Source organism: Muscardinus avellanarius (genome assembly GCF_963383645.1).
Source record: "Muscardinus avellanarius genome assembly, chromosome: 3".
Lineage (NCBI taxonomy): Eukaryota > Metazoa > Chordata > Mammalia > Rodentia > Gliridae > Muscardinus > Muscardinus avellanarius.
In genome coordinates, this window is record NC_137788.1 from 89,929,791 (window position 1) to 89,954,185 (window position 24,395).

The 24,395-nt window shown below is 40.7% G+C and overlaps 1 protein-coding gene across 1 annotated transcript in view; it reads left to right on the forward strand.

Moving 5' to 3' along the window:
* The window catches only part of CDC14A (cell division cycle 14A), a gene marked incomplete at both ends in the record, with an annotated part of 169,007 nt that overhangs the window by 87,786 nt on the left and 56,826 nt on the right, over nt 1–24,395 (forward strand). Inside the window, 2 exons of the mRNA XM_080691478.1 lie at nt 8,974–9,040; nt 15,031–15,093. Of these exons, the coding sequence (XP_080547604.1) occupies nt 8,974–9,040; nt 15,031–15,093 (130 nt within the window). The remainder of the gene's footprint in view (nt 1–8,973; nt 9,041–15,030; nt 15,094–24,395) is intronic.

A 24,395-nucleotide genomic window follows, 5' to 3' on the forward strand; every position in this document is an offset into this window, starting at 1 on the left:
AGACCTGAGAATCACTGGTTTGTAGCCAGCCTCGGCAACTTAGGCCCTCCCCAACTTAGTGAGATCCTGTTTAAAAAAAATAATAAATAAATAAAATAGGGCTTGGGGTTGTAGCTCAGATGTAGAATGCCTCTGGGTTATATCCCTAGCACTACACACACACACACACACACACACACACACACACACACACATTTGTTTTTGTTTTTGCTTTAAAGATCAATAAATCCCAGCCAATAGAGGTATTCAGGCTAAATTAAATGACCTCCTTTTAACGATCATTTACTAATTCCTCCTTTTATTCATTCAACAATATCTACAACACAGTAGTGTGCCAAACACTGTACTCTTCCCCAGGCACTCAGACATAAAGGACACAGTTCCTGTTTTTGGAAACTCCACCTCGTGGTGTGCAGATGGGATTTCTTTAGTGCTTAGGATGTTGGATGACCTTTGAGATTCTATCTGACCCACTGCAGGTAATTTGCACACCCGCTAACTACTTTTTATCCAGAGAATTTATAGAGAATTATAGACTCAGACATGCAGGCCACAGTCTTTTCCAATATTTACTAGTCTGTTTACCATCAGTTTTTTTAAAAATTATTTAGTGTAGTCTTTGCATTGTCGGTATTGTGCCTCTTCTCCACCCTTCATTTTGAACAACTTCTTTACCCAAAACGCATCCTTCCTTAACCTTAGAGTAAATATGCTCTGTCATCTCTGGTTGTCTCCCCTCTGTTGACATTCATTCACAAGGCTGCTTCATTCCCAGTGGCTTCTCAGAGGCTCAGGTTACAAGCAGAGGTGTGCTGACGAACTAGCTCTTAAATATAAAATGCTTGTTGTTTTTGGGGTGCAGATCTTACCAGCACTGCTGATTTGGGTGCCATAAGCATTTCTGAATTTCTTTTTTATTTTTCTTCTGATATTGGGCGTTCCATTTCCGAGCTACACGCCTACCCTATTTATTATTCTTTATTTTGAAACAGGGTCTCACTAAGTTACAGAGGTCCTCACAAAGCAGCTGAGGCTGGCCGCGATCCCGTGATCCTCCTTTTTCAGTCTCCCACGTACTGGAGTTACAAGTGTGTGCCAGCATGGCCAGCTTTTCTGAATATTTAACATTGACTCTTGAGAGCCTATACAGGACGCTAGTGGGTGAAGCCTTTGGCTTCGTATCTAAATTGTGAGATAGTGCTTCGAGTTTTCTTTTTCTTCTGCTTTTCTGAAAAATACATGCAGAACCATAAACAGTTAAACAAAAATATCCTGGATTTTAGAGTCATTTAATAGTAGTTGTATGGTTCAGTTGACTATAAAGCCAGAAGTCACATTTAGAAATGTAGAGTGGAGATCTTGATGGTCAAGCACGAGGATGAGCTAAGTTTGCCTTTGGATGTCCAGATGGCTGTTGGCTGTAACATTAGTCTTCTGTATTGGGGTTGGGGACACATGATTTATTCTTCAGCAGAGATGAATGATTAGAAACCTCAGGTGTTTAGGTATTACCTTATCTCCTGCATGAAGAGCAGCCTTCTGTTTACCAGTTTACCAGTAATGCAATACATGGTCAGAGTATCATGCCGGGGAAGGGCGAGGCTGTAGTTTTCCCAGGCCACAAGGGGCCTGCACGCTTTTCCCCTCCTTTATGAGGGAGGTGGTAAAGTACATGTTCTCTCATTTCCTTCTATAAATATGTGATTCAGTAAATAGGAGTGAATGAAAAAGCAAACAGGAAGGGAAGTAAGCAACTGGGATCTGTAAACTGCATCCCTCACCCCATAACAATAGTAACAACAACGAACCCCAACAATTAAAAAAAAAAAGAAAAGAAAAAAGAAAAGAGAAACCTAAGACAGATCTGTGGGAGTTGAAGCTGTGGAGCACTTGTTCAGGTGATTTAAACCCTGAAAACTCTTTGTAGCCTCTCTGAAGTATCTGGATTAATAAGCCAGTGTGCGGCTAGGCAGACGTGGTAGCCGTAATCTCAGGACTTGTGAGCTTGGGACAGGAGGATCTCAGCTCGGAGGCCACTCTCAGGAACTTGGTGAGACCCTTAGTAACTTAGCGAGACCCTATTTAAAAATAAAAACTAAAAACATCTGGGGATGTAGCTCAGAGGCAGAACACCCCTGGGTTTAAGCCCCAGTACTGAAAAATAAAATAATAAAGAACCCCAGTGGGACAGTGGGATTTTGTTTTTGGTGTTGTCTGTCTGTCTGTCTCTGTGCGTGTGTGTGGGTGTGTGTCTGGTATTGGGAATTGAACCCGGAGGCATTCTACCACAGAAATTTACCCCTAGCCCTATTTTGTTGTTTTTGTTTTTGTTTTTGGTGGTGGTGGTGGTACTGTGGTTCCTGGAAGCCCTTCTACCTCCGGGCTACACTCCTAGACCTATTTATATATGTATTTTTGGAAACAGTGTTTCTTAAGCCAGCACGGCTGGCTTTGAACCTGCACGATCCTCCTGTCTCCGCCTCCCAAGTGCGGGGATTACAAGCGTGCACCACCATGCCCGGCCCATACCCCTACTCCTATTTTTAATTTTCATTTTGAAACGGGGTCTTGCTAGGTTGATAAGAGTCTCACTACTTGCTGAGACTGTCCTGCAATCCTCCTGTCTCAGCCTCCCAAGTACTGGGATAACAAGTGTGTGCCACCACACCCAGCTTTCCCAGTATGTTTAATACCACTTAACAAAGGGTGCAAAAACTACCTTAAGCATCTGTGCTTTTATCTTTGGTTAATGATTATTCTTTGGCAGAGAGAACAGAAGGAAATGATCTTAAATGGACATAAGATCTTGCTACGGAGGCTTGAGGCATTCCATTACCTGAGTTAGCAAAGCGATCACAGAATATCACAGAGACTTTTCTTGGGATGAGTTCCCAAGACTCCTTACTTAATTTAAACATTTATTCACAGGAATTTATCATCTATTTTGTGTCAGGTACCAAGGAAACAGCAATGAACAATGAACGATAAACGAATAGATCTTGCCTCTTTGAGACTGTCAGAGACACCGAGGTGGGGAGCCAAAGTAAACACAGCCAGGATGTAAATTCAAACTTCACTGAGGTCCAAAGAAGACAGTCTGGAGACCTAATCCTGGCAGGGCAGGGCTGGAGGTGCCCCTGAGATGAGGGTGACTAGGGGGAGCTCAGGGCTGCCCTGAGGTTGGGCACAGCCTGAGGGCCAGTGTCTCAGGCCCGTGGCAGCCTTGAGGACTTGGGCTTTATCTTGAGCAGTGGGAGGTGAGTGGAGAGTTAGAAGTGAAGGGAGCCCTGATCACATTTGCTTTTAAAAAAATATCACTGGCTGCACGGAAGAAAATTGAGTAGAACGACTAAGGAATGAGCCAGGTGCGGTGGCACATGCCCTCCTTGTAATCCCAGTACTGGGAGGCTGAGCCAGGAGGGTCGCGGGATCAGAGGATAACGGGTTTGAGGCCAACTGTGGCAATTTAGCGAGACCCCCAGCAACAGGAATTTATCATCTGTTTTGTGTCAGTTGTCAAGGAAACAACAATGAACGGTAAATGAATAGATCTTCCCTCTTTGAGACTGTCAGAGAGACAACGGTGGAGAACCAAAGTTTTCAAACAAACCCTGTTTCCAAATAAAAAGTAAAACGGGCTGGGGGTGTAGCTCAGAGGTAGAACACCCCTGGGCTCAACCCCCAGTATCAAAACAAACAGGCCGAGCGGGGTGGCACATGCTTGTAATCCCAGTGCTTGGGAGGCTAAAACAGGAGGATCGCAGTTCAAGGACAGTCGCAGGTAATATTTTGTGAGGCCCTTTGCAACTCTGCGAGTCCCTGTTTCCAAATAAAGAATAAAAAATAGGACTGGGGGTGTAGCTCAGAGGTAGAATGCCCCTGGATTTCATCTCCAGTACCACAAGAAAAGCCAAACAAAACCAACCAACCAAACAAAACCAAAAACCTAAGAGTGGAGGCTAGCATGGTGGTGCACATAATCCCAGCACGTTATATAGGAGGTCGGTTATGTTATTTTGGAGTTTGTGCTAGAGAGAGGAATTTGAGGGTAATTGGCAGGTGGAGATGGAGAGGCGATCATCTAGGGCAGCGTTTCTCCAAATGAGTTCCCTCCCGCCAGCAGCTTCAGCACCACCTGGAACTTGTTAGATACATAAGTTCTCAGGCCCTGCCTCCACCCTGTGGAATCGGAAACTTGAGGTGGGCCCAGCAGTCTGTGTTTTAAGGAACCTTTAGGTGATGCTGATGTACACTAAAATTTGAAAGTCCCTCGTCTAGGGAGAGAGTATGGAGCGAGAAGAATTTGGGCCTGGAATTGCACCTGGCAGAGTCTAACTTTTAGACTGGGGGTGAAGGATGACTTTGTAAAGGACATGGGAAAGTAGTGTTAAGAGAGGTAAAAGGAAAACCCAGGGGCCAAGAGAAGACAGTGTTCAAAGGAGAGAGTTACTTGTTGCTGACATTTGAAGTAAGATGATGCTTACAAAGTGTTCCCTGGACTTAGAATAAGTAAATCCAGAGACAGAAAATAGATTAGTGGTTGCCACAGGGGAAGGGATAATGGGAGTTGATGGTAAATGACTAGTTTTTTTTTTTTTTTTTTTGTGGGCGGAGGAGCTGAACGTGTTTTAGAATTAATGGTAGTGGGGTTAAACAACATTCTGGGTATACTAAAACCCACCAAGCTGTACATCTTTTAGAGCAAGATGAATGAGTCTTTAGAGATGTCTTCCTTTAAAGAGGGGGCCAAAGAGAACATAGTAGGTAGCTGAAGGAAAATGTGGAGTCAAGAAACTTTGGGATGACTTGTTCTTTTTCTTTTTTGGTGGTACTGGGGGTGGAACCCAAAGGCTTTCTACCTCCGGGCTATACTCCCAGACCCATTTTATATTTTATTTGGAAGCAGGGTCTCACTAAGTTGCTGAGAGCCTCACTAAATAGCTGAGGCTGGCTTCGAACCTACGCGATCCTCCTGTCTCAGCCTCCCAAGCGCAGGGATTACAAGCGTGCGCCACCACGCCTGGCAAGGGATGACTTGTTCTTTAAAAAAAAAAAAAAAAAGGTAGAGACTGGGAAATGCTAAAATTCTGTTAGGAAAGATATGGACAGGAAATATGTAGCCGATAGTGTTAAAATATGGTATATCAGAATAGGAAGGAGCTTTTGAGATGAATAGATCCTAGTGGTGTCCTGATCCCTAAAATCTGTTTCATATCATAACACAGATAAGAATTCCTCACGTGGAATCTTTAACTCAAGTTCAAATAGTGCATGGGACTTTCCTGTGTCTTGATACCTTCCGTGACCAACTGTTTTTCTTTTCTTTTTTTTCCTTTTTTTTTATTTGTGGTGCTGGGGATGGAACTCAGGGGCATTCTACCACCAAACAACACCCCCAGCCCTATTTTTTATTCTTTGTTTTGAAACAGTCTCACTGAGTTGCAGAGGACCTCACTAAGTAGCTGAGGCTGTCCATGGACCGCGATCCTCCTGTCTCAGCCTCCCAAATGCTGGGATTACAAGTGTGCGCCACCGCGCCCGGCTTGTATTTTTTTTTTTTTTTTTAATAGAGTAGCATTGCTGTGGGAGTAGCTGAGTGGTAGAACACTTGCTGAGCATGCATGAGGCCCTGGGTTCCATCCCCAGCACTGAAAAATAAATGAATAAGGGTGTATTCATTTCGAGTCACCCCCTCATGCCATTTTGACATGGGGCTGTATTTCTATTTTCTGTGTTTCTATCTTTCTAATAAACTAAATCTTCAGCAACTGTCCAAAAAAAAAAAAAAAAAAGGAATAAATAAAGAGTAAAATCTCTCCACTTCTCTAATGGGCTCAATGTCCTGCCTCAGCCTCCTGAGTAGCAGGGACTCCAGGCGTGTGTGTGCCGCCGAGCCCGGCTCAGGGCTCCTTTTGGTCACTGGTAACAGCTGTGGATGTGCTAGTACATGAGTTGTCACGAGAGCCCCACCACACACTGCAGACATTCAGCGTGGTTACCTCTCATATCTGTGAAATGGGATAGCTGTGTCTAGGGATGGAAAGGTATACTCCACAGAATAAGGAACACCTCCAATTCTTGCAATCTTGTTTCTTTCTTTCTTTCTTTCTTTCTTTCTTTCTTTCTTTCTTTCTTTTCTTTCTTGCTTTCTTTCTTTTTACCCTTTTTAAATATAAAGAAGCTTTTTAAATTTTCTTTTTAAAAAATTTAAAGCAGTAACTTTTGACCTAGGTCTGTGAAGAGAATTCAGGGAGTCAGTGAATTTAGATGAGAAAAAAAGTATTTGATCTTTTTACTAACCTTATGATTTATAGGATTTTATTATTATTACTATTTTTATTTTTGGTGAACTAAGGATTGAACCTAGAGGCATTCTACCTCCAAGCTATACCCCCAACCCGATTTTATTTATTTGGAAACAGGGTCTTTCTAGGTTTCCAAGATACTCTACATTGCCGAGGCTAGCTTTGAATTCACAATTCTTGTCAGCTTCCCAAGTACTGGGATTACAAGCGTGCACCACCATGCCCAGTTTATAGGATTATTTTTATTGTTTATTTTTTATGGTACTGGAGATTGAACCCAAAGGCATTCTACCTCTAGGATATACCCCAGCCCCTTTTTTATTTTTTGTTTTGAAACAAAGTCTTGCTAGGTTGCCAAGGGTCTTGTTACTTGCTGAGGCTGTCCTCGAACCTGGGATCTTCCTGTTTCAGCATCCCAAGTACTGGGATTACAGGCATGTGCCACCAAACCTGGCAGAATTATAATTTATTTTGAATGTTGGAAGTCACGTATAGTAGCATTAGGACTTATAGTAGCATTAGGAGTATAAGTGACATTGCCACTAGAAATTATAGACATTTCCAGAATACTTTGCAATGATTTTTTAAAATATTATTTATGCTTCCAAAATACAGTAGTTATTAACCTTAGATATTATAATACATTAATTTAAATAAGTATATATTGGGGTATTATGCAGTTAAATATTTTGATAATTCTGTTTAAGTGTAATTGAATTTGCTTTCTGTTAATATTATGTATTTTATTTTATACATTTAAAAACATTAAGCCAGGCATGAGGGCACATGCCTGTGATCCCAGTACTTGGGAGGCTAATGCAGGAGGATTGCGAGTTCAAAGCCAGCCTCAGAAACTTAGTGACTGTCAGCAAAACATGTCAAAAATAAAACAGGGCAGAGGATGTAGCTCAGAGATAGAATCCCCCTGAGTTCAATCCCCAGTATCACAAAAACCAAAACAAACCAAACAATTATCTTGAGAAAATCGGTGTGTACAAGCTTCACTGAGAACCTGGAAGGGTCCAGGGCACAAAAGTTCTGAGCCCTTGCTCCAGAGACACAGTGTCTGCAAAGGAATGTGAGATTATTTATGTCAGCTAGCGCTCTATTTTAGGATTCCCAGCTGCTGCTTTGTCTGATACTGGTTAGTAAAACTTGCTTCTCAGCGTGTGGTTTGTAGCTTTATAAAACAGTTGAAAAGGCAGGTAGCTGTTTTGTTTTTACTGATACGTAAGTTCAGATGGTATTTAAAAACACTCACAAACACGACAAAGCTCCTTTAGGAATGGGGTGTGGGTGTCTGGAGTAGCCCTTCCTATTTGCTGGGGTCAACTCTGCAGTCTCAGGACTCTGCTCTGGGCTTTGTTTCAGACCTTCAGGATGCTGAAATTCAGTACTGAGAGCCTGTGTCTTAATGCCCGGCTTTGCAGCCACAGGGTCAAGACACTCTGGGTGGCTGGTGATGTAAAACTTTGTTTTATTTTAATTTTGTGTGAAAGCCTTTAAAGGTTGTGTACGCCCTGTGGAACATCTCCTGGCACCCTCCCAGCCGATGCCCTTGTGCTGATGTTCTCTGGGTGACTGTGGTGCCTGACAGCTCCGTCCCTCGGGTCAGCAGCAGGGAGGGAGGAGGGCTGGGCAGAGAGACCGAGAGACTGGAGGTCAAGTTTCTTGTCTTGGACACCTTGGAACCTTGCTAGTGTTAAAGCTCTGGTGCCAGTTCTTGCTTAACTGACCTGAACTTGATACTTGAGTTTTAGGTTGCCTGAAGCAGGTCTGCTAAGGTACTCTAAAAACTTAAATAAAGTATGAAGCCTTCAGTTTTCAGTGCAGTAGGGAGTGATAGGATACCTCATGGCACAAAAAGAACTCTCACAGATCCCAGCTACTCTGAGATTGCTGGGAAGTGTAACCACATCTTTCCTGTCTGTTTTTCCCCTCTTGTTGGAAAGGGATGGCATTTAATCCATGAAAATAACTGCTAGGTTCCACTGACCTATATTCCTGGTTCCCTTACCTTTTCACGCTTGTGTTTCGCATCTGCCCACAGGTGAGTCCCCCTGCTAGAAGGCCTATTGAAATGATGAATGTTTCACCAATGAGCCAGCCTAACTCACTGCTGCTTTTTTCCCCCCTAATACTTGGTACATTGTAATTTCACATCATAGAATCAAAGGATTCAATGTGATAAATCCCCCCATCACTTAGTGTGTTTTCCTCCCCAAATTTACCATTAAGAAGAGTAGTCCTAAAGTGTTTCTTCTATGCCGGGCACTATATTTTTTTATGTAATCTGGTGACAACCCTCTGGATGACAGCTACTGTCATTGGTTTCATTTCACCCGAGGACCCCAAGACCCACAGAGGTAAAGAAAAGAAACTTGCTTGTACCCAGACAATGGCAGAGGAGGAGTGGCCCACGGCGGTCTGACTGCCCCTTGGGCTGTTGATCTTTCTTGTTAATGCTGCCTGTCAAATTTAAGCAATTCCAGAATGCTTTAGTGAACCTGCAAAAGTAGTAGTGAATGGGTAGGTTCTGTCATGCCGCAAAAGTTTATCACATTGACAGCGGAAAGCCAAACAGGCACATCTTAAACTGACGTAGGTATTTTATGATTTGGGATTTCTGAATGCGAGTTTTTAATGTTAAGTTTATTTGTGTTTGTAGGGATGCTTCCTTTGGAAATTGCACTTACAATCTCACCATCCTCGACTGTTTACAGGGCATCAGAAAGGTAACGACAGTTCTTGCTGTAGTTGGTACAGTACTCTAAAAATATGCAGAAGAAATAATCTCATCACTCTTGTTTGTCCTTGAGGAGAAGAAAGAGGAATTAGAAAGCAGAGGCTTTTCTTTTTTTTAAGGGCTTGCATTTATTTATTTATTTTTATTATTTATTTATTTATTTACTTTTGTGGGTCTGGGGATGGAACTCAGGGGCATTCGACCTCTGGGCTACATCCCCTGCCCTATTTTTTATTCTTAATTTGAAACCAGGTCTCACTGAGTTGCAGAGGGCCTCAATAAATAGCTGAGGCTGTCCGCGAACCGCGATCCTCTGGTCTCAGCCTCCCAAATGCTGGGATTACAAGCGTGCGCCACCACGCCCAGCTGGCTTTTCTTTTCCTGAATGAGATTGATTTATAAAATCCAGTTGGCCCTCAATATCTGTAGATTCCTCATCAGTGATTCAGCCAGCTTTACATGGAAAATATTAGAAAAAACAAAACTATGTGTTTCTGTACTGAACATATAGACTTTTTTTTAAAACTTGTCATCATTCCCTAAATAGTATAGCATAACTATTTATAGAGCATTTATATTTTAGTATTATTAGTAATCTAGAGAAAATGTATAGTGTGTGGGAAGATGTGTGTAGATTATGTGCAAATATTACACTGTTTAAATTCGGGACTTGAGCATTTTCAGATTTAGGTATCTGTGGGGAGTTCTGGCACCAATCCCCCTTGTTACTGAAGGAAACTGTAAACAGTAGGGGAAAATTGGGGTGGGGGAGGCCTCCCTTTCTCATTTAAACTCTTTGTGTTCTGGGGTAAATCAATTGGTTCTACCTGCTGCAGTGCCAGGGACCTTGTCTTGTTATTCATTCAGCCTCATCATCAAGCCAGACTCGACATGAGAGAGACAGGAGGTTGTTTAGACCATTGTTCTCCATGGGTTGGTCCCTGCCCCAGGCTGACTGAGCTATAAATTTTGGGGATGGGGCCCCTTGGCCTGTGTTTGAACAGCCCCTCCAGGTGATTTGGTATACCCTGAAGTCAGTTTGTTAGATGTAGTTATATATATATGTTAGGGAATAATTACATTGTATTAGAGAAGCTCAACCAAAAGAATTCTGGAGCATGTTGAATCTGCAGTCTGAGAAATCATGCCAGCTATGCTGTGAGTTACTCTGTGTAAGCTCAGAATGCACATTTTCATGTTAACCATGTAGCTGTGATGCATGATCACTCAGAAGCGTGTTCCATAACCCATCGGGAGCACACAGTATCAACAGCGATTCCGCTTCAGGTTCCTTTTCTCAACTGATCTTGCTTTGTTTTGAGTTGTGAAAATCAGTAGGATAAATAAGCTACCTATTTTATGCATGTTTATTTGTTTCTTTTTTTTTTGGTGATACTGATTATTGAACCCAAGGGCATTCTACCTCTAAGTTTTCCCCCAGCCTTATTTTCTTTCTTTCTTTCTTCTTTCTTTCCTCCTCCTCCTCCTCCTCCTTCTCCTCCTCCTCCTCCTCCTCCCGCTCCCCCCTCCCCCTGCCCTGTCCCTCCCTCCCTCCCTCCCTCCTTTCTTTCTCTCTCTCTTTCTTTCTTTCTTTCTTTCTCTTTCTTCTTTCTTCCTCCTCCTCCTCCTCCTCCTCCTCCTCCTCCTCCTCCTCCTCCTCCTCCTCCTCCTCCCGCTCCCCCTCCCCTTCCCCCTGCCCTGTCCCTCCCCTCCCCTCCCCTCCCCTTCCCTCCTTCCTTTCTTTCTTTCTTTCTTTCTTTCTTTCTTTCTTTCTTTCTTTCTTTCTTTCTTTCTTTCTTTCTTTCTTGTACTGGGGTTCCTGGAAGACCTTCTACCTCCGGGCTACACTCCCAGACCTATTTTATTTTTGGAAACAGGGTCTCCTAAGCCCTGCGCGATCCTCCTGTCTCCGCCTCCCAAGCGCGGGGATTACAAGTGTGCACCACCATGCCCAGCTTTATTTATTATTTTGAAACAGGGTCTCACTAAGTTGCAAAGAGCCTCACTAAGTACCTGTCTGGGTCTCACTAAGTTGCAAAGAGCCTCACTAAGTACCTGTCTGCAAACCTTGATCCTCCTGTCTCAGCCTCCCAACCCCTGGGATTATAAGCATGAGCCACCATACCTGGCTTTTATTCAAGTTACAGAGGGCCTAAGTATTTGAGGTTGTTTGTGAACCTATGATCCTCCTTTCTCAGCCTCCCAAGTACTGAGATTACAGGTGTGCGCCACCACACCTGGCTCATGCATATTTCTTTCTGGTTCTGATATATACTTTTTTCCGTTTATTTTCTTTGTAGTGCTGGGGATTGATCCCAGGGCCTTATTCATGCTAAGCAAGTGCTGTACTACTGAGCTATATCCCCAGCCTTGGTGTTCCATTTAAAAATGATTTTAAGCTGGGCGTGGTGGCACACGCTAGTAATCCCTGCGCTTGGGAGGCAGAGACAGGAGGATCGCGCAGGTTCGAAGCCAGCCTTGCTGGCTTCAGAGACCCTGTTTCCAAATAAAAATATAAAAAATAGGTCTGGGAGTATAGCCCGGAGGTAGAAGGGCTTCCAGGAACCCCAGTACCACACACACAAAAATAAATAAAAATTAAAAAATAAAAATGATTTTAAGTCCTCTTCAAAAGATAGCATAGCAAGGGTCTAGCTCACCTTTGCAAACAATATCATGAAAATGTAGTTTCAGTCATACTAGTCAAGGGGTTTGATGAAGATGTTACGGAACATATAGCTCATAGCATTTAGGAAAAATGCCTAAGGGAGAAAGCAATGTACTTACTGTCACTATTATTCTTATTTTGCCTTGCCTTCCATCTGGTGCAGGCTGCTTCTTTGATAGCACAAAATTCAGAAAGAGTTCCTACTGGAACATCCCTGCCGTTATTATGGTAACTGGTATCTCAATATAGAAATTTATGACATCCTTCCTGCGGTACAGGAAAGGAGTGTCTTTATTCATGAATAAAGGCTTCTCTCAACATATTGTTTCATCACATGTTGGGGTTTACCCAAATATAGACAAAAATTCAAAGGACCTGATAGATTGTTCCACATGTCTTAAGCAGCCAGGACACATTGGCCCATGGCCACTACCTTACGTTAGGCACCATGTTCTGGGGGTATTTCTGTTCTATGAGAACCCTCCTGAAAATGTTTACAGAGTATGGCCAAATTTTTACCTTTTTAGGAAGGTTTTTATTTTTATTTTTGGCGTCGACGGATTGATATAGTCATAAACATAGGCCACATGTTATGTGTACATATACAAAAACACACTTTTAAAAACAAGAAAGGAAAGCTGGGCATGGTGGCACACGCTTATAATCCCAGCACTTGGGAGGCTGAGACAGGAGGATTGCAGGTTCGCAGCTAGCCTCAGCTACACCCTCTGCAACATAGTGAGACCTTGTTTCAAATAAAAAGTAAAAAATAGGGCTAGGATAGAATGCTCCTGGGTTCCATTCTCAGTATTGCGAAAAAAAAAAAAACAACCCACAAACAAACAAACAAACAAACAAACCGAAAGGAATCCGAGTATGGTGGTACACATCTGTAACCCCAGCTCTTGGAAGGCTGAGACAAAAGGATCACAGGTTCATAGCTAGCCTCAGCTACTTAGTGAAACTCTCAGCAATTTAGTGAGAACCTGTTTTGAAATATAAAATAAGTCTGAAGTATAGCTTGGAGGTAGAGTGCCCTGGGTTCAATCTCTTGTCTGTCTGACTATCTGGGTCTCTGTTATACACACACACACACACACACACACACACACACACACACACATAAAAGAAAGGAAGAAACGTACATTGTTTGAGTGTATTTTTCTCACTGTTTTCTCTGAAGGTAGTGAGTATGGATAAATTTAGGTTGCCCTTTTTTTATACTTTATTTGGAAACAGGGTCTCACTAAATTGCTGAGAGCCTCACTCAGTAGCTGAGGCTGGCTTCGAATCTGTGTGATCCTCCTATCTCAGTCTCCCAAGCGCTGGGATTACAAGCGTGCACCACCAAGCCCGGCTTAGGTTGCTTTTTTTAAAGGTGTACTGATTTATCTTTTTGTGTGTGTGGGTCTGGGGATGGAACTCAGAGGCATTTGACCTCTGAGCTATACCCTTGCCTTATTTTTTATTTATTTTGAAACAGGGCCTCACTAAGTAGCTGAGGCTGTCTGCGAACCTCAATCCTCCAGTCTCAGCCTCCCGAATACTGGAATTACAAGCATGTGCCACCATGCCCGGCTTAAAGGTGTACTAATTTAAAATAACCTGTTCTGCTTATTTTGTATGAGGTGTCTAAGTCAGTGTTATCAGAATTTAGCATTTATAACAAAAATCTAGGAAAGCATGTTAAAAATCTAAATCCTGGGCCCCAATTTCAGAGAATCTGATGTAATGGTTCTGGGATGGGGGCTAGGAATCTTTTTTAATATGAACCACCTTAAGTGTTTCTGGTGTAGGTGGTCCATGTTCTGTGTTTTGAAAAGCACTGGTCTCTAAAGGCTTTAAAAGCTGGAAGTACTAGAGCTTGGTTTACTAGTTTCTTTTTCTATTTTAACAACTTAGTCATGTAACTTAAAAGCAGCTTTGGCTTTGTAGTTTGTTGTAATCTGTATAAACTGTACAATTTGTAATGGAAAAGCCTTTTGTCATTCTGAAAATATTAGACCTGAACAAGCTAGATAATTTTTAAAAGTTGGGAAAAAGTATGAAGTTTTTGTTTGTTTTCTTAAAAAGTGTCTGTTTTAGCTGGGTGTGGTGGCGCGCGCTTGTAATCCCTGCGCTTGGGAGGCAGAGACAGGAGGATTGCTCTGGTTCAAAGACAGCCTTACTGGCTTAAGAGACCCTATGTCCAAATAAAATATATATATAATAGGTCTGGGAGTGTAACCCAGAGGTAGAAGGGTTTCCAGGAACCCTAGTACCACAAAAAAAAAAAAAAAGAAAGAAAGAAAGAAAGAAAGAAAGGAAAAAAGTGTCTGTTTTTTTTTTTAAATTGTAAGAGCAGATTAGTACACTTTTTCAGAGACCCTCATTAGGAAATAAATGTTCTCAAAGTAGGCTTTGGGGAACAAATTAGGGCCTATTTAATAAAAATGTTCCTTTCTGTTAAATATCTTATTATGAGAAAAGGAAAACAAAACTTTTTAATAATAATTGATTTTTCTTCTGAGAAATTAATCACTATGATATATTCTGTCATATATGTAGTTCCTAATAGGCTTTAACCAAATTTTCCAATCTCTTTCTTTTCATATACATAATTAATTTTACATACCAAATTAACATAAATTAGAACTTAAAAGGCATCAGTTGGGCATGGTACCGTACATATGCCTGTAATACCAGTACTTGGGAGCTAAGAGGAAGGAGGGTTGTAGGTTCAAAGCCAACCTTAGCAAGTAGTGAGACTCTCATCAGCCTATCAAAACTCTGTTTCAAAACAAAAAACATATAGCTGGGCGTGGTGGCGCACACTTGTAATCCCCGCGCTTGGGAGGCGGAGACAGGAGGATCGCACTGGTTCGAAGCCAGCTGTGCTGGCTTAAGAGACCCTGTTTCCAAATAAAAATATAAAAATAGGTCTGGGAGTGTAGTCCTGAGGTAGAAGGGCTTCCAGGAACCCCAGTGCCATTAAAAAAAAAAAAAAAAAAAAATATATATATATATATATATATATATATGAAATAGGGCTGGGGGTATAGCTCAGAGGTAGATTGCTCCTGGGTTCAATCCTCAGTACCATACACACAAGAAAAAGAGGCATCTTTTGTGAGACATGTTTTCTCTGTTTAGTTACACTTCTAAGTCCGTATTAAAGCAAAGATACCAGTGTTATAAAATGATTCCTAGAAGACTTGTTTTGAGATCTTGTGTCCAGGTTAGTGAGGAACATTTTGTGAGTAGGAATTCCAGAAATGATAAGTAGATTTTGTCAATTTAATGTGAAAAACTAACTCCAATTCTGCTTTTAGGGGTTACAACATGGATTTTTTGACTTTGAGACATTTGATGTGGATGAATATGAACATTACGAGGTTTGTACATTTCAGTTGTTTACGAAATATAACTTCATTAATTAAATGATTAATTGATTAAATTTTTGATCTAACACTTAAGTAGTATAAATTAAGTGGCTGATAAATTGTTCATTCATTTGTGAGTTTTTTTTTAAACAGTGTCAATGTTGTTCTTTCTGCTTTGGTTAGTATCTTTGAACCAGGAGTCATAAAAATTTGTATTTGGTTGGGCATGGTGGTGCACGCTTGTAATCCCAATACTTGGGAGGCTGAGACAGGAGGATCGCACAGGTTCGAAGCCAGCCTCAGCTACTGATAAGGCTCTCAGCAACTTAGTGAGACCCTGTTTCCAAATAAATTATAAAAATAGTGCTGGGAGTGTATCCTGGAGGTAGAAAAGCCCCTGGGTTACACTCCCCAGTGTTCCCAGGGTTCCTGGAAGCCCTTCTACCTCTGGGCTATACTCCCACGGGCTACACTCCCAGACCTATATTTTAACTTTTTTTATGTGGAAACAGGGTCTCTTAAGCCAGCACGGCTGGCTCAGAACCAGCGCGATCCTCCTGTCTCTGCCTCCCAAGTACGGGGATTACAAGTGTGCGCCACCACGCCCAGCAAAAATTTTTTTTTGATTTGGAAAAATTCTATATTTATATATTCTATCAAACCTTAATTTTTAAATTTTTATTGGTGCATTGTTATTATACATCTTAATGGGATATAAGATGGTGGAGACATATATGCAAACATCACCCAAATATATATATATATATTCTTTTATCAAACCTTTATTGACAATCATTTGTACCTGTTTAAGAAAAATATTTTTGAAGCATATTTGGTAGTGAAACTGCAAGTAGCTTTTATTTTAAAATTCATTTTCTATTAAAACAAAACTGGATTTATGCATTATGTAATATGCTTTTGACCATATACAGTTTATTTTGAAATATGGCTGAAAGTACTTAGGAGGGTGTGTGTGTGTGTGTGTGTGTGTGTGTGTGTGTGTGTGTGTGTTTGTGTGTGTGTATGATAGATATTGGAGATTGAACCCAGGGGTATTCTACCTCTGAGCTACATTCCCAGCCTGTTTTATTTTGGAACAAGTTCTCACTAGGTTGTGGAGGGACTTGCTAGGTTACTGAGGCTGTTCTTGAACCTATGCTCCCCCTGCCTCAGCCTCCTAAGTACTAGGATTACAGGCATGGCCACCATATCTGGCTTGGATGTACTTGGTTTTAAGTTGATTGAATTCCCCCCTCTGTGTCACTAATTAAGGAAACTCGGCATTCTCTGGTTGTGAGCTCATCCCTTGGGTTTTTCCAGGGGAATATATAAAATGTATCACTATTTTTAGTAAGAGCAGGGCAGCTCACGTTTGGGGCTAGTTTGAGGTATGTCTGTTTGAATACCCTGCTTCCATGTTAAATTTAACGTGTCTGAAAAGAAACTGGTACTTTTTACCCAGATGTGGTCTTGTGCTTTGTAAGATGGCAACACATACTGTTTACCCCAGCTTAAGGCTAGAAACACCCCCTTTCCCCTCCCTCCCCGGCCTGTGTTTGAATCCTGTCGCTGGGCCTGCTGGAGGTGCCGCAGCTCCTTTGCCCCCATCCCCACCTCCTTTCCCTGGCTCAGGTCTCATATCCTCCCCGGGGATGATTTTAACTGCTTTCTACCTGAGCACCGGCCCTTCTCCTCCCAGGCTGTCTTCCCCTGTTTGGTGAATGATCCTGAAACAGAGCTTTCCCCTTGTTTTGTTCTTGGCCCAAACGAGCAGGTGCTCCCTTGCCCTGCCGAGAGGAGGCTGCCCTTGTCTGTGCCAGCCTTCTCTGCCGCGCTGAGCGCCCGCCTCCCTTCCCAGACTCACCTCCAGGTGCTTTCATCATCTGCACTCTGTTCCAACCCCTCTGAGCTGCGCACTGATTGTTTCTCTAACGCCTCTGTGGCCGGCCTAAGCTTGCTTTCTCCCGACTCCCCATCTCCCTTTACCCTCTTTGCGTGTGTCCAGATCCCACACAGAACAGACTGTACCCGGAGTGTTCCCTCCCCCGTCATTTCAGGTTGTTCTTTCCATTTTCCTCACGGTGGCTGTTTGCAGCAAGCTGGATTTTCCCATTAGGTTGCCAATGCCCTGTGGATGGGATCTGGGATGTGACCATGTCAAAAAACATATACTGTGCTCTTGGATGGAACCTGTTGATACCGTGAAATTGCCATTTCTCCTGAGAGTAATAAGCTTCATGTAACTTATTAAAATTTCCCAGAGTATTTTTAAACTATAAAAGCATTTTTTGTGACATTTTTAGTAGCAAAAGAGTCTCTTCTCCTTCAAAACAAAACCAGAAAACTAAAGCAGATATGCAGGGATAACCTGTGGTTCCTATGCATCAAAAATCTGAAAAAAACATTTAAAGAAAGGAATTAAGCTGAATTGAGATTACACACACCCCTGTAATCTCAGCACTTGAGAGGCTGAACAGGATGATTGCAGGTTTGAGGCTACTCTCAGCAATTTTAGCAAGACCCTGTTTAAAAATAAAAAGGAAAAAAGAGCTGGGGGGAGCCAGGCGTGGTGGCGCACGCTTGTAATCCCAGCACTTGGGAGGCTGAGACAGGAGGATCGCACAGGTTGGAAGCCAGCCTCAGCTACTTAGTGAGGCTCTCAGCGACTTAGTGAGACCCTGCTTCCAAATAAAATAGAAAATAGGTCTGGGAGTGTAGCCCGGAGGCAGGCTGGGTTCCATTCCCAGCAACACACACACACACACACACACACACACACACACAAGAGCTGGGGGTGTAGTGTGGAGTTAACAATGTCCCTAGATTCAATCCTTAGTATCACATACCCACAAAAGTGACCTTCACATTAGATAAATTTCAGTGCTCCCTCCCCCAAAAAACCCTGAATCTCTACTTTATGTATATGTATATAAGCACAGAGAAAAATATATGGCCCCAAATTAAAGCTGTTACAAGTTAAAGAGAGATGGGGTTGGGGGAATGAGTGATAGAGAAAGACAGGAACAAACACTACAATAAAGAGAACAAACTAGCTGGTGTGGTGGTGCACACTTGTAATCCCAGTACTTGGGAGGCTGAGACAGGAGGATCACAGGTTCCCAGCCAGCCTTAGCTACTTATGAGTCCTCCTGTAACTTATTGAGACCCTGTTTCAAAATAAAGAATAAAAAACTGGGCTGGGTTGTAGCTTGGAGGTAGAATGCCCCTAGGTTCAATCTCTAGTACCACAAAAAAAAAAAAAAAAAAAAAAAAAGAAAAGAAAAAAAGAAAAGAAAGAAAAAAAGAAAAAGTGAGAGAGAGAAAGAAAAGTTAATTGATGTTTTTACTTATCCATCCTTGTTTATTTCCTTCTTTTAACTTTGATGGTGATGGTGAGAGTTAGTTGAAAAGGCTATTGGGAAACCTGAAACAAACCATGCAATTTCATTCTTACCAATCAGCCAGCCAGCCAGCCAGCCAGCCATTCAAATATTGTTGAATATGCTCCCTCGTCACCTCTGTTATCAACAACCATCTGGGAAACGAGAGGGAGCAGTCAGTTTGGTGAACATTTGAAGTTTTCTGTCCAACATCTTCCTTTTTGAGAATGGTGTATTTGTTCTGTCATAAAGCCCACAACATAGCAAATCACAAAAGGTAGCATTACTGGCAGGCGCTAGGCAATCCATAAATGTTGTCCTTATGAATATGTGAATAAATGACTGTCTTTGTTGCCAGTGTGGGGCCTAATCATTTCAGGTTACCACTCAGTCTCCTGCTGTTTGCCCTCCTTTACTGAGTCTGGACATGGGGTGGACTTATAGAATAGATGGAAATAGATGAAAAGTTCATACTTTTCATTAGTTTCAACAAAGCTAGTATTGCAATGCAGTGGTTTTCAAAGTAAAACTTTATTGTCAAAGGCAATTTTTGAGAACAGTTCCTTAGATCATTAGGAATGTTCTGTATGAGGGTTTTTTTTTTTCCACTACTGAGGACGAAACCCAGGGGGCATTCTACCTCTGAGCGACACCTTCAGCCCTATTTTTTATTCTTTATTTTGCAACAGGGTCTCACTGAGTTGTGAAGGGCCTCACTAAGTAGTAGTTGAAACTGTCTTTGAACTGTGATCCTCCTGTCTCAGCCTCCAAAATGCTGGGATTACAAGCGTGCACTACCAAACCCGGTCTCCAGTATGAGTATTTTTTTTTAAATTTTTTTATTGGTGCACTGTATTCATACATCATAATGGGATAATAAAAAAAAAAACTTGTGTAGTCATACATGCACACATCGCCTAGTTAGCCCCTACCCAACCCCCACCCCATTCCCTCCCCATCCCTCCTTCCCATGCTTGGCTTAGTGGTTGACATCTAATATTATAGCACTTTATCCAAAATTAACAATGATAATCTCATATAACAGATTCATTTGTCTGATATCAAACTTGTGATCACTTAGAGATAACATTTCTTTTTGCTTTCTTTCTTACCAGAGGATATTTTTTCTTTTTTTTTTTAAGGTGAAACTATCATACATTTATTTTTTTTTCAGAAAAAATATATCCTAACATGAAATATAAACTCTAAATACTCAAAACAATCTCAAAAAAGAACAAAGCTAGAAGATGTACATTTTCTGATTTCAAACCTTATAAAGCTATGGAAACAGTGGAGTACTGCTGTAAAGGCAGATATATAAACCAGTGGAGTAAAATTAAAAAGCCTAGAAATAAATTCTTCCATATATGGTCAAGTTATTTTTGACAAGGTTTCCAAGAACATTTGGTGAAGAAAGTAATAATCTTTTCACTAAATATTATTGAAAAATAATAATTACATGAAAAAAAATAAAATTGGACCCTTACCTAATACCATATACAAATGTTAACTCAAAATAGATAAAAGACCTAAATGTAAATCTAAGACTATAAATTTTTAAAAGAAAACCTGGGTCATAACACTTCACAATATTGAAATTGGCAGTGATTTCTTGGATATGATTTCAAAGGCACAGGCAACAAAAGAATAAACAAACTTCCTAAAAAATAAAAAAATTGGACATCCAAAGACAATGTAAACAGAGTTAAAAGTTACTGATAGAATGGGATAAAATATTTCCAAATACTATATCGGAGGGTATATTAATATTCCAAATAGAAATCCTAAAAATTAGCAACAATAAAAGCAAACAATGCAATATAGAAATACAATTTAGAAATAGGTAAAAGACTAAAATAAATAATGAATCTCCAAAGATTTTAACCAATAAATACATGAATATATTCTTCTTTGCTTAGTTAACTGTCTGCTGGATGGAAAATCTTGTTTCTCTGGTTCTGGTGTGTATTACCTATTTCTTCTTTGTAGTTAATCTCTTTGAGTATTTTCTCTAGCGCTGATTTTGAAGATAGTATGAGTATTTTTAAAGGCACTTCTTTACTAAACTATCTATAACATATAATATGACTCAAGATAAACCCTAAACCAATGATACTATCTCTCTGTGATAGTAAAGGAAACTCTTTTGATCAGAACGCTATTAACAAATGCTAAATGATTAGATCAACAGAACATGGAAAATACTTGTTGAATAAAGCCCACAGCTAAATCTTCACTCATTCTGCAAAAAGCCATGTCTGTTTTCATCCTGAAATTCAAAGCTCTAAAGAAGCACCGTCCGGTAGAAATATACTGAGAGTTATCTATTTTAATAATTCTAGTAGGCACATTTAGGAAAAGTAAAGAGAAATGAAATTGATTTCAAGAAGAGATTTTGCTTAATGCAAAATATCAGTACAATACATATTTGATATAAAAATTATTAATGAGATATTTTAAATTTTTTAAAATAAGCCATTGAAACCCAGTGCATTCTTTAAACTATGGTCTGCCAAATATACTATGGTCTACCTTAATTTGGTCTGGTCACATTTTAAGTACCCAGTAGCCACATGTACCTAGAATACAGAGCCCAAGAGTGACGGGCTCATCAAGGAGCCTCCCTGTCCCATCAGTGACATGAAGCCTAGGAGAAGCAGAGTGGGTTAGACCTCCTTGCTTCGTGTGATCTAATGGCCCCCTTGAGAGTTCATTTCAAGGCCTTGTCATATGTAGGAGGCTCAGGGTAAGATACCTCTGGCTCTTGCATTCTTTTTCTGTGACTTGCAAATGGCCCATAGCATTATATATTGATGAGCAACCCCAGGGGTTGGTTTCCATCTTGCAGACGTGCCTTCCAAAACATGCTCTTTCTGGGTCCACAGCCAACGTGCTGTGGACCTCTGCAGTTCCTCACATTTGCGCTATTGACATCAGTGGTGGGAAGGTCCAGAAAAGGGTAGTCCAAAGGCTTCCTGTCGGGAATCCCTATCAAAACATCCATTCTTTCCAACAGATTTCTTATGGTACTCTTTAAAAACTTAAGACCAAAGAGAGCAGCCATTTCTTTGGAATCTAGCCATTGATCGGTTCAGAAAAATAAGAACTAGAACTTTTGTCCTAGGGAAAGCAATGAAGATGAAAGAGCTTGAGTATTCACCAAATTATGTTCCTGTAGGTACGGGGGGAACCATATTCTTCCCAGTAAAGTTAGTGGTTAATGCGAGTGTAAAGAAACATCCTTCCTAGAAGACCTGGACGTAGCATCAGTAGATAATCTGCCTTCAGTTAATATTTTTCCTATTTTTTTTGTTTGTCTTTTTTGGATAACTGTCCTTATTAACCAAGATTATTCCTGCACATCACCAGTCATGACTGGTGATACTTTAAGTAGTCATTATTTATCAGAGATTTTGGAGTTTTTTTTTTTTTTTTTTTTTTTTTTTTTGCAGTACTGGGCATTGAACCCAGGGGCATTCTACCTCCAAGATACACTCCAGCTGTATTTTTTATTCTTTATTTTGAAACAGTATCTCACTGAGTTTTAGATGGACTCACTAAGTAGCTGAGTTGGCTCAGCCTCCCAAGTACTGAGATTATAAGCATCTGCCACCACGGCTGGCTCTGTTTGGAGTTTTGTCTTGAATTGATTTCAGTTATCCCGCAGGGGCTTTTCTGATGAGGACCAGAGGCCTGGCTGTTTTGGGTGACATCCCTGTGTTGGACATACACAGATGAACTCATAGGAAAACAAAGAGGACATGTTATTCTGCAGCAGGACCCTGTTGGTGGTTTGGGGGTGTGGGAAGAAATGCAGAGAAATGGTGCTTCAGTGACCACATGTGGAGGTGCCACATCACTGCAGTTCATGTTTATTATCCATCCAGCCCTGGACCCTTGCACTGTCAGTAAGCTGCCCTTAGGAAATTCAGTGGAGCTTAAAATTAAAAAAACAACTACAAAGCTGAGAAATTACTTTGACTACTACTACTACTACTACTACTACTACTTTTTTTTCTTCTTCTTCTTCTTCCTCCTCCTCCTCCTCCTCCTCCTCCTCCTCCTCCTCCTCCTCCTCCTCTTCTTCTTCTTCTTCTTCTTCTTCTTCTTCTTCTTCTTCTTCTTCTTCTTCTTCTTCTTCTTTTTGGTGGTACTGGGGTTCCTGGAAGCCCTTCTACCTCCGGGCTACACTCCCAGACCTATTTTATATTTTTGAAACAGAGTCTCTTACACCAGCGCGGCTGGCTTCAAACCTGTGCGATCCTCCTGTCTCCGCCTCCCAAACGTGGGGATTACAAGCGTGCACCACTGCGCCCGGCTACTTTGACTCCTTTGAGCTTTATACCTGCCATTCTCACTCCTCCCATTCCATACAGATCATTCCATTTTTTTACTTGCTCATTTAAAAGTTTTAAGAATACTTTTGTTGGTGTGAGGCAGTTAAACGTCAGTGAAATTCAGTGATCATTGTATACGTGCACACAGCATTTGATGTATTTCCCTTTGAATATCCCCCCCCCCAACCCCTGCCTTTCTCCCCATACATGTCATGAGAAAAAAAAAATTTTGACCCTTGCTCTTTTTTTTGGGGGGGGGTACTGGGGATTAAACCCAAAGGCACTCTTCCTCTGAGCTACATTCCCAGCCCTGTTTTATTTTTTATTTATTTATTTATTTATTTATTTATTTTTTTTCACTTTTTTTTAATTTTATTTTATTGGTGCACTGTATTCATACATCATAGTGGGATACAAACGTTTGTAGACATACATGCACACATCGCCCAGTCAGCCCCCACCCGATCCCCACCCCATTCTCTCCCCATCCCTCCTTCCCATGCTTGGCTTAGTGGTTGACATCTAGTATTATAGCAATTTATCAAAAATTAAAAATGATAATCTCACATAACAGTTTCATTTGTCTGATACCAAGCGTTTGATGATATAAAGATAGCATTTCAATATTTCTTTTTGCTTTCTTTCTTACTAGAGCATATTTTTTTCTGTTTTTTAGGTGAAACTATCATATATTTATATATTTATTTTTCAGAAAAAAATCTATCCTAATATGGAGTATGAATTCTAGATACCCAAAACGATCTTGAAAAAGAACAAAGCTAGCAGATATATATTTTCTGATTTCAAACCATATAAAGCTACAATAATTGAAACAGTGTAGTACTGTTCTAAAGGCAGATATATAGACCATTGGAGTTAAATACAAGCCTAGAGCTAAATTCTTCCCTATATTGTCAAGTTATTTTTGACAAGGTTTCCACGAACATTTGGTGGTGGAAATAATAATCTTTTAACTAAATATTGTTGAAAAATAATAATTACATGGAAAAGAATAAAATTGGACCTTTACCTAATCCCACATACAAGTATTAACTCAAAATAGATAAAAGACCTAAATATAAATCTTAAGACTATAAACTTTTAGGAGAAAATCTGGGTCATAAAACCTCACAACATTGAAATTGGCAGTGATTTCTTGGATATGATTTCAATGGCACAGGCAACAGAAGAATATACAAACTCCCTAAAAAATAAAAGAAAATATTGTATATCCAAAGACAATGTAAACAGAGTTAAAAGTTACTAATAGAATTGGATAAAATATTTCCAAATGCTATATCTGAAGGTATATTAATATTCCAACTAGAAATCCTAAAAATTAACAACAATAAAGGCAAACAATACAACTTAGAGATAGGTAAAAGACTAACATAAATAATGAATCTCCACAGATAACCAATCTTAGTTGTCTGTTGGATGGAAACTCTCGTTTCTCTGGTTCTGGTGTGTGTTACCTATTTCTTCTTTGTAGTTAATATCTTTAAGTACCTTCTCTAGTGCTGGTTTTGAAGACATAAATTCCTTCAGTTTCTGTTTGTCATGGAAGCTTCTTATTTTTCCATCTAATTTGATAGAA